The sequence below is a fragment of the Symphalangus syndactylus genome, chromosome 17, assembly GCF_028878055.3.
Source record: "Symphalangus syndactylus isolate Jambi chromosome 17, NHGRI_mSymSyn1-v2.1_pri, whole genome shotgun sequence".
Taxonomy (NCBI): Eukaryota; Metazoa; Chordata; class Mammalia; order Primates; family Hylobatidae; genus Symphalangus; species Symphalangus syndactylus.
In genome coordinates this window covers 72,618,535-72,632,820 of record NC_072439.2, presented here as the reverse complement: position 1 = coordinate 72,632,820, position 14,286 = coordinate 72,618,535, and the positions used below count along the sequence as shown (strand labels likewise).

General features: G+C 35.0%; 1 protein-coding gene, 1 long non-coding RNA gene and 1 other non-coding gene across 5 annotated transcripts in view; 2 read left to right on the top strand and 1 right to left on the bottom strand.

Moving 5' to 3' along the window:
* SLC2A2 (solute carrier family 2 member 2) overlaps nt 1-7,861 on the top strand; it is a 30,433-nt gene extending 22,572 nt beyond the window's left edge. Inside the window, exons 8-11 of one of the 2 annotated variants that reach the window (XM_063621637.1) lie at nt 1,414-1,518; nt 5,041-5,142; nt 5,820-6,023; nt 6,113-7,861. In XM_063621637.1, the coding sequence (XP_063477707.1) occupies nt 1,414-1,518; nt 5,041-5,142; nt 5,820-6,023; nt 6,113-6,313 (612 nt within the window). In that variant the 3' untranslated portion in view covers nt 6,314-7,861. The remainder of the gene's footprint in view (nt 1-1,413; nt 1,519-5,040; nt 5,143-5,819; nt 6,024-6,112) is intronic. The other variant, XM_063621638.1, reaches the window with a different exon arrangement.
* Nucleotides 1-14,286, bottom strand: part of LOC134733071 (uncharacterized) — a 207,727-nt gene that overhangs the window by 112,984 nt on the left and 80,457 nt on the right. For both annotated transcript variants that reach the window (XR_010116644.1, XR_010116645.1), the window contains exon 3: nt 9,189-9,335. This is a non-coding gene — a long non-coding RNA (uncharacterized lncRNA). The remainder of the gene's footprint in view (nt 1-9,188; nt 9,336-14,286) is intronic.
* Nucleotides 9,181-9,338, top strand: LOC134733386 (U1 spliceosomal RNA). Its single transcript, XR_010116831.1, has one exon. It is a non-coding gene; the product is annotated as a U1 spliceosomal RNA (small nuclear RNA).

Sequence of the window (14,286 nt, the reverse complement as noted above, 5' to 3'; positions counted from 1 at the left end):
TACACCTCAGTCCTGTCTGCAGGAAGAGGTACCAGCGATAGGACATGTTAGGTGGGGAAGGAATGACAAAGGATGATGGATAACAGAATGACCTAAAAGACATAAACATATAGACATAACTAAATTTTAAAAGGCTATTAGAAAGGTTGTGAACAAAATTTCTCCATGTCTACTGAGACTAGTGAAATTTTCTGGATTAAATGCAATAGCAACTGGATCTCTTACACATGCTGGTGAGACTGTAAAATTGTCATAACTTCTTTCAGAAACTATTTGGCAATATCTATCAAAGTTGAGCATATGCCTGCACCATGGTCCAGCAATTCTATTCCTAGTTATAAATGCATACATATTCCACCAAAAGGATTGTACTAGTATGTTCCTAGCAGCACTATTCTTAATCACTATTATTACTATTCATAATCAATAGCTAAAAGACATTTTAAAATGTTGACATCATGTGTCTTGCTACAACAAACATATATTGAGTGAGCATTAACTTTCGTTTTGCTTCAAAAGTTTTCTAAAATTACAGTTTTTAAAAACGTCAACAGTCAATGGTACTATATGTCTGTTTAATATTAAGGTGAAGGCAAAAGGCAAAAATCACAATAAATACAAGGAGGCAAAAAAAATAATTACACCCACCCTCCCCCCCAAAAAAAAAACTAAATTGCAAGTGACTTCTAGATTTGAGTATTGAATTTAGGATTTCTGATAGCCTAATGAATAGTAAATTATTCATTTAGGAATGGCAGCTACCTAAATACTCATCAATAGAATAGTAGTAAATCGTGGTATATTAACACAATAAAATACTACATAGGAATGATAATGAACTGTCTACAATACACAATAAGGATGATTCTCACAAAGGTAATGTTGAATAAAAGAAGGCACAAAATGATACATATTATGTGGTTCCATTCACATCTACAAAAGTAGACAAAATTTATCTATGATATCAGGAGTTGGAAGAGTGGTTTCCATGGGATAAGTGATAAAGGGAGATTTAAGAAGTTTCTGGAGGGGTGGAAGTTATTTATCTCTTGATCTGGGTGCTAGTTACATAGGTGTGTTCAGTTTGTGAAAATTAATTAAGCTGCATATTTATGTGTACTTTTCTATGTATATTATACTTTAATAAAATGTTTCAATTTATTTACAAAAATAAAGAAAATGCAGTAGCAGAGTTCTCAACTAAACATAAGGAGGACGTTTAAGCAATCAGAAACTTTAAACACTAAAGGAAGACTGAGGGTTGTCTTCCTTGGAAGGAGAAAATCTGTAGGAAGTTCTAGGGAGCATGCTGCCATAGAAACAATTAAAAATAAGCAATCTAAAATATTTCTTGCTTTAAAGATATCAGTGCCAGACTTCTTAAGATTAAGGCTAACCTGTTTTTCTTTGCAGATTTTTTACTACTCAACCAGCATTTTTCAGACGGCTGGTATCAGCAAACCTGTTTATGCAACCATTGGAGTTGGTGCTGTAAATATGGTTTTCACTGCTGTCTCTGTAAGTCAATGCCCTAGATAAATACTCCGCTTGTTCCTTAGTCCAGAAATTGCAGGGGGAGGGGGTGGGGGTGGGGAACTTGGGCTCTAAAAGCAATCAATGACTTATTGTACACACGCTCTAAGTGTGTAAACCCAAGTGAGTCATGAGAAGAGTCCTGTCTGAATAAGCCAACTACTGCATTGAGATTAGGCATAACTGAGAAGGTGAATCACTGGTTCTCTGCACTGCTGGGATGCCATTTAGTCACTCATTTGTGAATTTTTGACTCACTTGGGGGCACAGAGAATTTCCTCCTTGTGCAGATTCCTAGGTTCCTTCTTTTCTCTGTACATAAACCCCTTGGGAGTTGCTGACAGCTTGTCATTTCTATTGATATTGGATGGTCTACTTAGATTCCTCTTTTTACATAGTTCAAATTCTTTTTTTACCATGTGCCTTGGGGGAAACATATAAAAATAAATAAACAGGGCCCTCTCTAACAGACATTTAAGCCTTCAGGCAAAGTTAAACAGACTCAGTAAATGGTATTAAAGCCATTGGGCAGAGCTTCCAAGTAGTTCACAAGGTTGTGGCTTCTGGTGATGCATAAGAGTATGTGTGATATTATGAGGGAAGTGACATAGTAACTAGAAATGTTATTGTTTTCTTCCAACAAAAAAAGAGTCATATACTCTTCTTACAACCAAATAACTTTATATAAGAAGTGATGGTTCTTATATATTAAGGATATATAAGAAGTGATGGTTCTTATATATTAAGGATATACAAGAAGTGATGGTTCTTATATATTAAGGATATACAAGAAGTGATGGTTCTTATATATTAAGGATATATAAGAAGTGATGGTTCTTATATATTAAGGATATATAAGAAGTGATGGTTCTTATATATTAAGGATATATAAGAACCTGACAACAAGAATATCTAATACAATAATCTAAGAAGTAAACAAACAACAACAAAGACAAAAACTCCCCAACTAACGTAATTCACTGCAGAATTAGAGTCATTGAGCTTATTTTTATCTTTGTTCAACAAGATAAAAACAGCAAAAAGTTTATTCTTTTCAATTTTAGTCACAATACTATACTCAATATAATTTAGTCACTTGTTTTTTATTCTCTGCACATGAACTCTTAACTACTACCTTAGGATGATCAATAAATTACAGCCTGGCTACCCAGATCAAAAGGCAGGTTTGTCCAGACCACATTAAACAGTGCTGGACCTTGGAAAGAGCAGGAAAAACAGATAATAACGAAACACCAATGGTTCTGTAGACATACCTTTAGAGATAAGGCCTGTTTAAACCAAAAGCCCACTCTAAATCAATCAAGACCTGTTTCTGAAGTTCAATCCAAGGGACTAACTCACCCTTTTGTCTCCTGGAATATTTTTTACAAATTCTTCAACATATTTTTTATAATAGATTATTATTAAAACATGTTGTGTATAATAGGATTTTCTATGTAAAGCATCAAATTGTCAAGATTGGGTAGCCTAAATTCTGAAAAAAACTCTAAAGAGGAAACTTCTGTAAAGTTTCATTTTTGCACCCTGCTCCCAACCCCACTGATGTGGGAGGAGTTGTTTAAGACAGTGTCCTAATTATTTTGAATATACCTTTTTAGAGTCCATCCTTTGATTCTGTGAAAGCTTTTGAACAGGGAAGTGACATAATCTTTGAAAACCAGTCCTAATCATTAATTAAGCCTCCAGGACTACAGATCACGTTAAAAATTTTTAATTATATTAATTTTTGAAACATTGTTTTATAGTTCAAAAAGTATAAAAAGGATAGTCCCTCCATCAGCCAGTTTCTCTCCCCAGAATTAACCAATGTTACCAAACTGTGTGTGTACTTTCAAATAAAAATATGCAAATAGAAATATGCACTGAATATATTAATGTTTCACCAAATTGGAAGAACATCAATTTGTTTTTGGGAAGAGAGACTTTCCCAACTCCACACTAATTGTATTCCACATCCTATATTTTCTTCCACACTAATGGGCTGGTAGAAGAGGGCCTGTAATCTTGAGAGAAAAAAAGCAGAAAGAAAATGGAGGGATCTAGGAAGCAGGATGACACTGAGAGAGAAGCGGTGACTGCCTAATTGGAACTAAGCGCCCAGGATTTGCGTGAGGCACTGGGGCAAAGATGAGGGTTCTAATTGGGCAGACATCTCCAGCCACTGACCATGTCTCACCCCTTGTCACACTCATCCTGAGTGCACACCAGGCCTCAGGGACAGAGGCCAACTCAATCTTCAAGACATTCAGTTTTAGAGTTTATAGTAAGGGAGCTTATTCACAAAGAAATGCTTCTATTTTCTTGGTAGCTTGACATGGTGGCACCAGGCCAGTTTTGAACATCATAATAAAAGAGTTAAAATATGGAGAGAAATTTTATGAACTTGAGAAAAGTCTGTTTTTTCCAACTTCCTTCTCAATAATTAAATATGTGCTCTTTGCTTATCATCCTATCTGAAGTGATTTAAAACTCTGATATGAGTGTGCCTCTGAGAAACAGGCTTTCACTGTAGGTGAAATGTTTCTAAGATGTCTTCAGAGCCAGAGCTCACTATGCTAAAGATATTGGATTGCTATTGATTTACTGATAGGCTGATGAGCCAGGCAATTTGCTCACCAGGCACCCAAGTGAGAAATTATGACAGGAAGTTTTGTTGGGGGTGAGGAGGAGAGTGACTCACCAGACTTGGTAATATTCCAAGCATCAGGCAAGAGTATAACAACTCAGGTCTTGGCTAATTGTAAAACTTAACCATTAACGCAAAGGTCCACAAAACTAAAGGAATCAATGACGTATCTCCTCAGTTAAGATAAGAAAGCATTTTAACCCTTTGCTTTAAAGTCCTAACTTTTAAAATGAATAGTTCACTCCCAGCACAAGATACAATTAAGCATACCAGAAAAATGCAGGCCTATTTTGGTTAAATTGTCAAATTCCATATGTTGCTAGGTGAGTGGTCATAATAGGACTTTATTAAGCAGTGAGAAAATTGGATGAGAATAGTTGACACCTGAACAGTTGTACTGTTTCCCGTGTCAGTAGTGCACAGACCCTTGTAATTATAACTTAGGATAATTATTAGAAAAGAAGTTAATGTCATGTTTAAATGTGGAACCTTCACATTTTAAATGTACAGGACATCTATTGGAAGAGACCCCAGCTGTACAGTCTGTGAATATTGTACCCAAAGTGACAATCCTGGAGTAGTGGTAACACTATGGTTCTATCTCTATAACGGTCTATTCAAACCAATGTGACTAATTAAGCAGATATTTGATCACTACCCACTGTCCACTGAGACTAGCTCTGCCACCTGGGGCTAGAGTCACTCCCCACCTTGATCTCACTCCTGTAAAATGGAAGCATGGAATTGCCTCTTATCTGTTATATAAATTAAAATGACCTCTTTGGCAGTAAAAATGATTTAAGTAAACAGTCAATATTTTGTGACTCACAAAACTGAGATAATCTTTAAAACTGTCCTAGGTATTCCTTGTGGAGAAGGCAGGGCGACGTTCTCTCTTTCTAATTGGAATGAGTGGGATGTTTGTTTGTGCCATCTTCATGTCAGTGGGACTTGTGCTGCTGGTAAGTTTGGTGCCTGCATTGAGGTTTTTCATTAACATATGATGATGGTACCTGGCACCTCTGTGGTCCAGGTTAAAGTGCTTTGTATTCAAAAATATTTGAGACTGACTTATGAAATAAAGCCAGAGCAACAGCATAAAATCAAAGGAGATATATAAAGAAAAGATGAACTAGTTTCTTGGGTTTAAGACTGAATATCACCATGTAAATTCTGGTTGTCATCCAGGGAGGCCATGTACCCACAGTTAGAGCATAGGCTCTGGATTCACCGCCAACTGGGTTTTAATGCTGACTCTGCCACATGGCTTCCTGTGTGACCTTGGGCATGTACCTGAACCTCTGCCCTCCTGGCATTGTCATCCACTACTTCACAGGGAGCTACACATCTTGCCTGGAAACCTTAGTATGAGTAGGAGCAAAGGTCACTGGATCCTTGCCCTGCCTCTTTCACAGGAAAATCCTAATCCAGAGGATTTCCTTATAAGAAATCTAAGTCTAAAGAGTTAAGCATGATTCAGACTAGAATAATTTCTCTCAGAATAGAATAACTTATACTTGCTTGAACAAAATACATTAGAAAAAGTTGTATGCCTGCCTGTGAACTCAGAGGCTACTTAACTAAAGGAAAAAGCAGCCAATGATCTCAGCCCCACTATTGTTTTTGTTTTTTTCCTCAGAATAAGTTCTCTTGGATGAGTTATGTGAGCATGATAGCCATCTTCCTCTTTGTCAGCTTCTTTGAAATTGGGCCAGGCCCGATCCCCTGGTTCATGGTGGCTGAGTTTTTCAGTCAAGGACCACGTCCTGCTGCTTTAGCAATAGCTGCATTCAGCAATTGGACCTGCAATTTCATTGTAGCTCTGGGTTTCCAGTACATTGCGGTAAGCAGCCTAATATTCCACAGATTTACTGAACAGAAGAGAGGGTCAAACAACTGCTAACTCGAAGTCTGTGTTTGCTTTCTATCCAGGACTTCTGTGGACCTTATGTGTTTTTCCTCTTTGCTGGAGTGCTCCTGGCCTTTACCCTGTTTACATTTTTTAAAGTTCCAGAAACCAAAGGAAAGTCTTTTGAGGAAATTGCTGCAGAATTCCAAAAGAAGAGTGGCTCAGCACACAGGCCAAAAGCTGCTGTAGAAATGAAATTCCTAGGAGCTACAGAGACTGTGTAAAAAAAAAACCCTGCTTTTTGACATGAACAGAAACAATAAGGGAACCGTCTGTTTTTAAAGGACAATTCCTTGAGCATTTTATACCCACATCTTTAAGTATTGTTTTATTTTTATGTGCTCTCATCAGAAATGTCATCAAATATTACCGAAAAAGTATTTTTTTAAGTTAGAGAATATATTTTTGATGGTAAGACTGTAATTAAGTAAACCAAAAAGGCTAGTTTATTTTGTACACTAAAGGGCAGGTGGTTCTAATATTTTTAGCTCTGTTCTTTAAAACAAGGTTCTTCTAAAATTCAAGAGGTTTCAACATATCATGTTTTTTTAACACATAACTAGAAACCTGAGGATGCAACTAATATTTATATATTTGAATATCATTAAATTGGAATTTTCTTACCCATATATCTTATATTAAAGGAGATATGGCTAATGGCAATAAGTTCCATGTTAAAATAGACAACCCTTCCATTTATCTCACTCAGCTTTTTTCTTGAGTACTAGAATTTGTATTTTGCTTAAAATTGTACTTTTGTTCTGTATTTTCATGTGGAATGGATTATAGAGTATATTTAAAAATGTCTACAGAGAAAACCTTTAATTTTTGGTAGGCTTATCAAAATCTTTCAGCGCTCAGAAAACCATTTTAGTTCCTTTATTTAATGGCCAAATGGTTTTTGCAAGATTTAACACTAAAAAGGTTTCACCTGATCATATAGCCTGGGTTATCAGTTAACATTAACATCTGTTATAAAACCATGTTGATTCCCTTCTGGTACAATCCTTTGAGTTATAGTTTGTTTTGCTTTTTAATTGAGCACAGCCTGGTTTTCACATACACTCAAACAATCATGAGTCAGACATTTGGTATATTACCTCAAACTCCTAATAAGTTTGATCAAATCTAATGTAAGAAAATTTGAAGTAAAGGATTGATCAGTTTGTTAAAAATATTTTCTGAATTATTATGTCTCAAAATAAGTTGAAAAGGTAGGGTTGGAGGATTCCTGAGTGTGGGCTTCTGAAACTTCATAAATGTTCAGCTTCAGACTTTATCAAAATCCCTATTTAATTTTCCTGGAAAGATTGATTGTTTTATGGTGTGTTCCTAACATAAAATAATCGTCTCCTTTGACATTTACTTCTTTGTCTTAGCTGTATACAGATTCTAGCCAAACTATTCTATGGCCATTACTAACATGCATTGTACACTATCAATCTGCCTTTACCTACATAGGCAAATTGGAAATACATAGATGATTAAACAGACTTTAGCTTACAGTCAATTTTACAATTACAGAAATATAATTCTGATGGGTCCCAAAAGCTTAGCAGGGAGCTAACGTATCTCTAGGCTGTTTTCTCCACCAACTGGAGCACTGATCAATCCTTATGTTTGCTTTAATGTGTATTGAAGAAAAGCACTTTTTAAAAAGTACTCTTTAAGAGTGGAATAATTAAAAACCGCTGAACATTTGCCTTGTTTTCTAAAGTTGTTCATATATATGTAATTTAGCAGTCCAAACAACAAGAAATTGTTTCTTTTCAGTGTGATTTGTTTTTCTTTTGGGCCAGTTTGGGATAAACTATTTTCACTTGGGATTTCAGGATACAGTCAAAATGAGCTTAAATAACTCAGGACGTCTTTGTGCTAAACTGTGAACTCTGGACAAAAATAGAGAGTCTCTGAATAGGGCAGGAGCAGGAAAATGGCTCCTGGGTGGCTCTTGGACGCTTCTTCAGGATGCTGATGGCCTTTGGGAAGCCCAGTGTAAACAATGATAAAGGAGCTTAACACTTTTATAGGCGATGTATGTGATTTAATCAAATTACTATTCCTGATCTCATTTACTAACAGAATAAAGTGGTAAATATTTAAATTAAAAATTCCAAAGACCACTTTTAAGTGCTTCTTCACTATTTTGACTGGCCCACAAACACCAGAAATTCAGACCCTGAAGTTTTCTGCCTCAGAGAAATTTAAGTACCTTATATTGTTTCCCTTCTACAACTTTTTCCTTGCAAAGATACATGTGAGTTGAAAAGAAACATTAAAGGGAAATAACAAGCTGATAAAGCTTTATAGGAGGACCAAAGAACTAGCTTACTATAATAAAAAAAATTTTAAGTCTTCAATGGTATACATCATAATAAAAAATAAAATTGACACTAATTAATTAAATTTAGTCTCAGGGAAATTAGATGTTAATTTGAACACCTAACTTTCCATGTACTCTCTCATTTTTGTGGAAGTGTTTCTATACTCTAATGTCTTTACAAATGTGATTTTTCTCTTAGCTTGTTTGAAGTATGAGAATTAGAGTTTTCGGTCTGGCATTCACCTGCTACATCTAGGATTGCCCACTGTCATGACTCCCAGGAAAAGGTCCTATCTTAGCTTCCTCCTCCCTACTTTCCTCTACATGGTCAGCACTGTAATGCAGCTAAGATGTAGTAAGGCATTGCTCCCTCCCCCTACACTTCAAGGAGTTACAGTTTAATGGGGAGTTCAGGAAGGCCAGAGAATTAATATCCCCATCTGTATCTTTTGCCTTCCATGAACCTGGGTTTTGAGCCCTCTCTTGTAAAATGGGCACAGTAATATTACCTACCTCAGAGAGTTATGAGGATTAAACATGAAGCGCCAAGCATAGTTCCTGGTACAAAGACAGTACTCAATAAATGCTACCTAAAACTAGTATTCATAGCAATACTGTTAGGATAAAGAATTATCATATATGAGATAGTTCCAAATTTTTGTTTTTCTTAAAAAAAAAAAAAAGGAGTTTTATAAGTTCAAGATAATATTTTCTTACTTCAAAGAAACAATCTCACAACAATGAGGGAATGGTAAGAATCAGGAGAGATTACTAACCTGGCAGGGGAGCTATCACAAAGGTGGTTTTCCCAGGGCATGGCTCATCCATTACACTCCGGATGTGCTGACCTCTGCCATTTCCCCAAATGTGGGAAACCCAGCTGCATAGTTTGTAGCAGTGGGGGACTGTGTTCATGCGGACCCCTGAAAAAAAAAACAACAAAGAATCAGAAGAGATACTAGGCTATCTATTCCTAAATCCAAACCTGATATTTCTAAGTAAGATTATAAGAATTTTTATTGCATTTTCTGAATTTGCTTTTGCATAAGTTATGTTATTTTTACAGGGTCTATATGTACTATTATTCTTAGAATAATACTAATTATAAAACAAAATTCTGTATATCACATTCAAATGTAATAGAATTATAATCACAAGACAAGACAAAACTTTGTTGATAATCCTCAGTAATTGCGAAAGAGGTATATACATGTAGGCCAGCAAATATCCATAAACCACTTCTTATTGCTAGTCTAATTGTTCCATATGTAGCAAATAACAGCAGTTCAGCGATATCTTGTGCTTACAGGGTCCTAAGCAGAGGTGATGAGTCAAGTGTAAATATATATATATGTTTTTTTATTTTTCATGGCAATTGTATATTAGTGACCTGGGGAGAAAAGGTTTATTGACAACCACTCTAATCCATCTGCTGCTATTTTTACTGCTAATTTGGTGCACATTAAAAAGAATGATCATGAAAAGAAACTACTTTGAGTTAAAAGTATATATATATATATGTATATATATATATACAAACACACAACAGTTTGATATCAATAAATACATTTCTGAATGCTTAGTGTTGCTTTATTTATATAAAAAAACACTTTAAAAACTGATATTGGTTTATTATATATACTCATTTCCTTCTCACAGTACTTTCCCATTCTCATTTTAGAAATAAAATGTGAATTATTTTTTAAGGCCAAATTTTATTCCCATCTGGAAGTTGTTTTGATTATAAGTAGTGGAAAAACTAACCTCAAGATTAAATAAGAACAGTAGAAGAGAAATGAATGACTCCGTTTGATGAAAATAATTTAATTCAGCAAATATTTAGAGTTCCCTTTATGAACAAGATACTTTGTTAAAGTAAAGCTCTCATAAAAGAGCTAAGATTTAAAAACAACTAGTTATAGTACTATAAGGAGTGTAGTAAGAGTATAGAAAGTATACATAAGTGGTTTTCAAATTTTTAAGTTGACACCTTAAATTTTTTGTCAAATATTTGAAAATCTGCAAAAGATGCAATTTTTCAGAATATAGAATATATTGGCATTTTAAAAAATTACTGTGCTATTTATTCAATTGAACTTAAAAATTATAGTAATTTGTTACTATCCACCATCAAAAAAACAAAGACATTATGTATAAGCTTTTCATATCTATCTATATCTAGATATATCGATATCTAGATAGATAGATAGATAGATAGATAGATAGATAGATAGATAGATAGATAGATGCCTCCAGCTGCAAAGGACATGATTTCTTTTTTTTGCCTGCATAGTATTCCATGGTGTATATATATATATCACACTTTCTTTATCCAATCAACTATTGATGGACACTTTGATTCCATGATTTTGTTGTGAATAGGGCTGCATTAAACATACAAGCTCACATGTCTTTTAGACATAATATTTTTTTTTCCTTTTGGTAGATGCCTAGTAGTGGGATTGCTGGGTTGGATCATAGTTCTATTTTTCATTCTTTGAAGACTCTCCATACTATTTTATTAATACATAGATGTACTAATTTACATTCCCACCAACAGTGTATAAGCATTCCCTTTTCTGTGTCCACACTAACATCTGCTGTTTTTTGACTTCATAGTACCCATTCTGACTGATGTGAGATGTATCTCATTGTGGTTTTAATTTGCATTTCTCTGATGATTAGTGATGTTGAGAATTTTTCATATGTATGTTGGCCACTTGTATATCTTCTTTCGAGGAAATGTCTGTTCATGTCCTTTGCCCACTTTTTAATGGATTGTTTTTTCTTGTTTTTTGTGTTCCTTGTAGACCCTGGATATCAGTCCTTTGACAGATCCATAGTTTGCAAATATTTTCTCCCATTCTGTAGGTTGTCTGTTGACTCTATTGATTATTCTTTTGTTGTGCAGAAGCTTTTTAATTAAGCATCATTTGTCTATTTTTGTTTTTGTTGCATTTGTTTTTGAGGTCTTAGTCATAAATACATTGCCTAGCCCAATGTCCAGAAGAGTTTTTCCTAGGTTTTCTTCTAGGGCTTTTATAGTTTCAAGTATTACATTTAGGTCTTTAATCCATTTTGAGTTATTTATATATAGTAAGAGTTAGGGGTCCCATTTCATTATCCTGCATATGACTGGCCTATTTTCCCAGCACCATTTATTGAATATGGTATCCTTTCCCCATTGTTTATGTTTGTCGAAGATAAGTTGGTTATAGGCATGTGGATTTATTTCTGCATTCTCTATTCTGTTCCACTGATCTATGTGTCTATTTCTGTGCTAGTACCATGCTGCTTTAGTCACTATAAGCTTGCACTATAATTTGAAGTCAGATAATGTGATGCCTCTGACTTTGTTCTTCTTGCTTAGCATTGCTTTGACTATTCAGGCTATTTTTTGGTTCCATATAAACTTCAGGATTGTTTTTTCTAAATCTGTGAAGAATGATGTTATTAATTTTATAGGAATTGTGGTGGATCTGTATATTGCTTTGGGCAATTTGATCATTTTAATGATATTGATTCTTCCAATCCATGAGCAAGAGATGTTTTTCCATTTGTTTGTGTCATCTACTATTTTTTTCATCAGTGTTTTGTATTTCTCCTTGTAGAGGTCTTTCACCTCCTTGGTTAAATGTATAATCTTACTTTTTGTGTGTGCATGGCTATTGTAAATGGGATGGAGTTCTTCATTTGATTCTCAGCTTGAGCATCATTGGTGTATAGATATGCAACTGATTTTTGTGCATTAATATTATGTCCTGAAACTTTACTGGAATTTTTTATAAGGATTAGCAGTCTTTTGAAGGAATCTTTAGGGTTTTCTAGGGATAAAATTATGTCATCAGCAAACAGAGATAATTTGACTTCCTCTTTTCCGATTTGGGTGCCTTTTATTTTTTCTCTTGCCTGATTTTCCTGGCTACGACTTCCAGTATTAAGTTGAATAGAAGTCGTGAGAGTGGACATTCCTGTCTTGTTCCAATTCTTATGGGAAATGCTTTCAACTTTTCCCCATTCAGTATGATGTTAGCTGTGAGTTTGTTATATATGGCTCTTATTATTTTGAGGTATGTTCCTTCAATGCCTAGAGTCTTGAGAGTTTTCATCATGAAGGGATGTTGGATTTTGCTGAATGCTTTTCCTGTATCTATTGTTATGATCATATGGTTTACGTTTTTGTTTTCATTTTGTTTTTATTATCCCTTCTTCATATTCAATTTTGGGGTTTTTTAAAAAGTTTTAAATTCTGCTTATGTGGTTAATCACATTTATTGATTTGCATATGTTGAATCATCCTTGCATTCCATGAATAAAATCTACTTGATCACAATGAATTATCTTTTTGACATACTCTTGGATTTGGTTTGCTAGTATTCTGTTAAGGATCTTTGCATTTATGTTCATTATGGATATTGTTCTGTAGTTTTTTTTTTTGTTCTTGTGTCCTTGCCTGATTTTGGTATCAGGGATACTGATTTTGTAAAATGAGCTATGGAGAAATCCCTCATTCTCACTTTTTTGGAATAGTTTCAGTAAGATTGGTACTAGCTCTTCTTTGTATATCTCATAAAATTTGGCTGTGAATCTGTCTGTTCCTGGGCTTTTTTTGTTGAAAGATTTTTATTATTGCATCAATTTTATTAACTGCTATTGGTCTAATCCGGATTTCTGTATCTTTCTCATTCAGTCTTGGGAGGTTGTATGTTTCCAGGAATGTATCCATTTCCTCTAGGTTTTCTAGTTTGTGTGCATAGAGGTACTTATAGTAACCTTTGATGATCTTTTATATTTCTTTGGTATCAGTCATAGTTTTACTTCTATCATTTATGAGTGTGCTTATTTGGCTTTGTTGGTTTGTTTTTTGATACAGGGTCTTGTTCTATTGCCCAGGCTGGAGTGCAATGGCATGATCACAGCTCACTGCAGCCTCAGCCTTCTTGGCACAAGCAATTCTCCTGCCTTACTCTCCCAAGTAGTTAGGAACACAGGTGTGCACCACTGCACCCAAGTAATTTTTTAAAAATTCTTTTGGGGAGACAGGATCCCACTATATTGCCAGGCTGGTCTTGAACTTCTGGGCTCAAGCTATCCTCCCACCTCAGCCTCCCAAAGTGCTGGATTACAGGTGTGAGCCACCATGCCCAGCCTCTGCTTATTTGAATATTCTCTCTTTTTTTCCTGGTTAAAGTGGCTAGCAGTCTATCAATTTGTTTATTGCTTCAAAAAACCAACTTTTTGTTTTGTTGATCCTTCATGTCATTGTCGCTGAGTTTTGTTTTGTGTTTTTTTTTTTTGGTCTCAATCTCATTTAGTTCTACTCTGATCTTTGTTACTTCTTTTCTTCTGCTAGCTTTGGGTTTTGTTTTGTTTTTCTTATTTTTTCCAAGTGTCTTACTTTTTTCTTCTTCTCCCTCAGGAATTGTTTTCCTGATTTCTTTGTGTAGGTTTTCATCTTTCTCTTGGATCTCACTGAACTTTCTTACAATCCAAATATTGAATTCTCTATCTGTCTTTTCAAAGTTTTCATTTGGGTTAGAATCCATTGCTAGAGAGCTAATGGATTCCTTTGGGGATGTCACAATATTCTGTTTCTTCATAGTGCTGAAGTTCTCGTGCTGGCTCTTTCTCATCTATCGAAGCTGTCACTTCTTATTTTTTAATTTACTTTCATTTGGGTGGATTTTTTCTTCCCTCCTTGAGAGTGTGACTATTACATATATTGGGTAGGGTCCTTTGCTTTGCTTCTGTATTTTTTTCAGGAGATCAACAGTCTGAATTTCATGGTTATAGATAGCCTTAGTGTAGTGGTTTTCTCAAATGCTAGTTGTAAGTTGTAGTAGCAGTGTGGTGTGTGTGTGTTTGGGGCGGTGG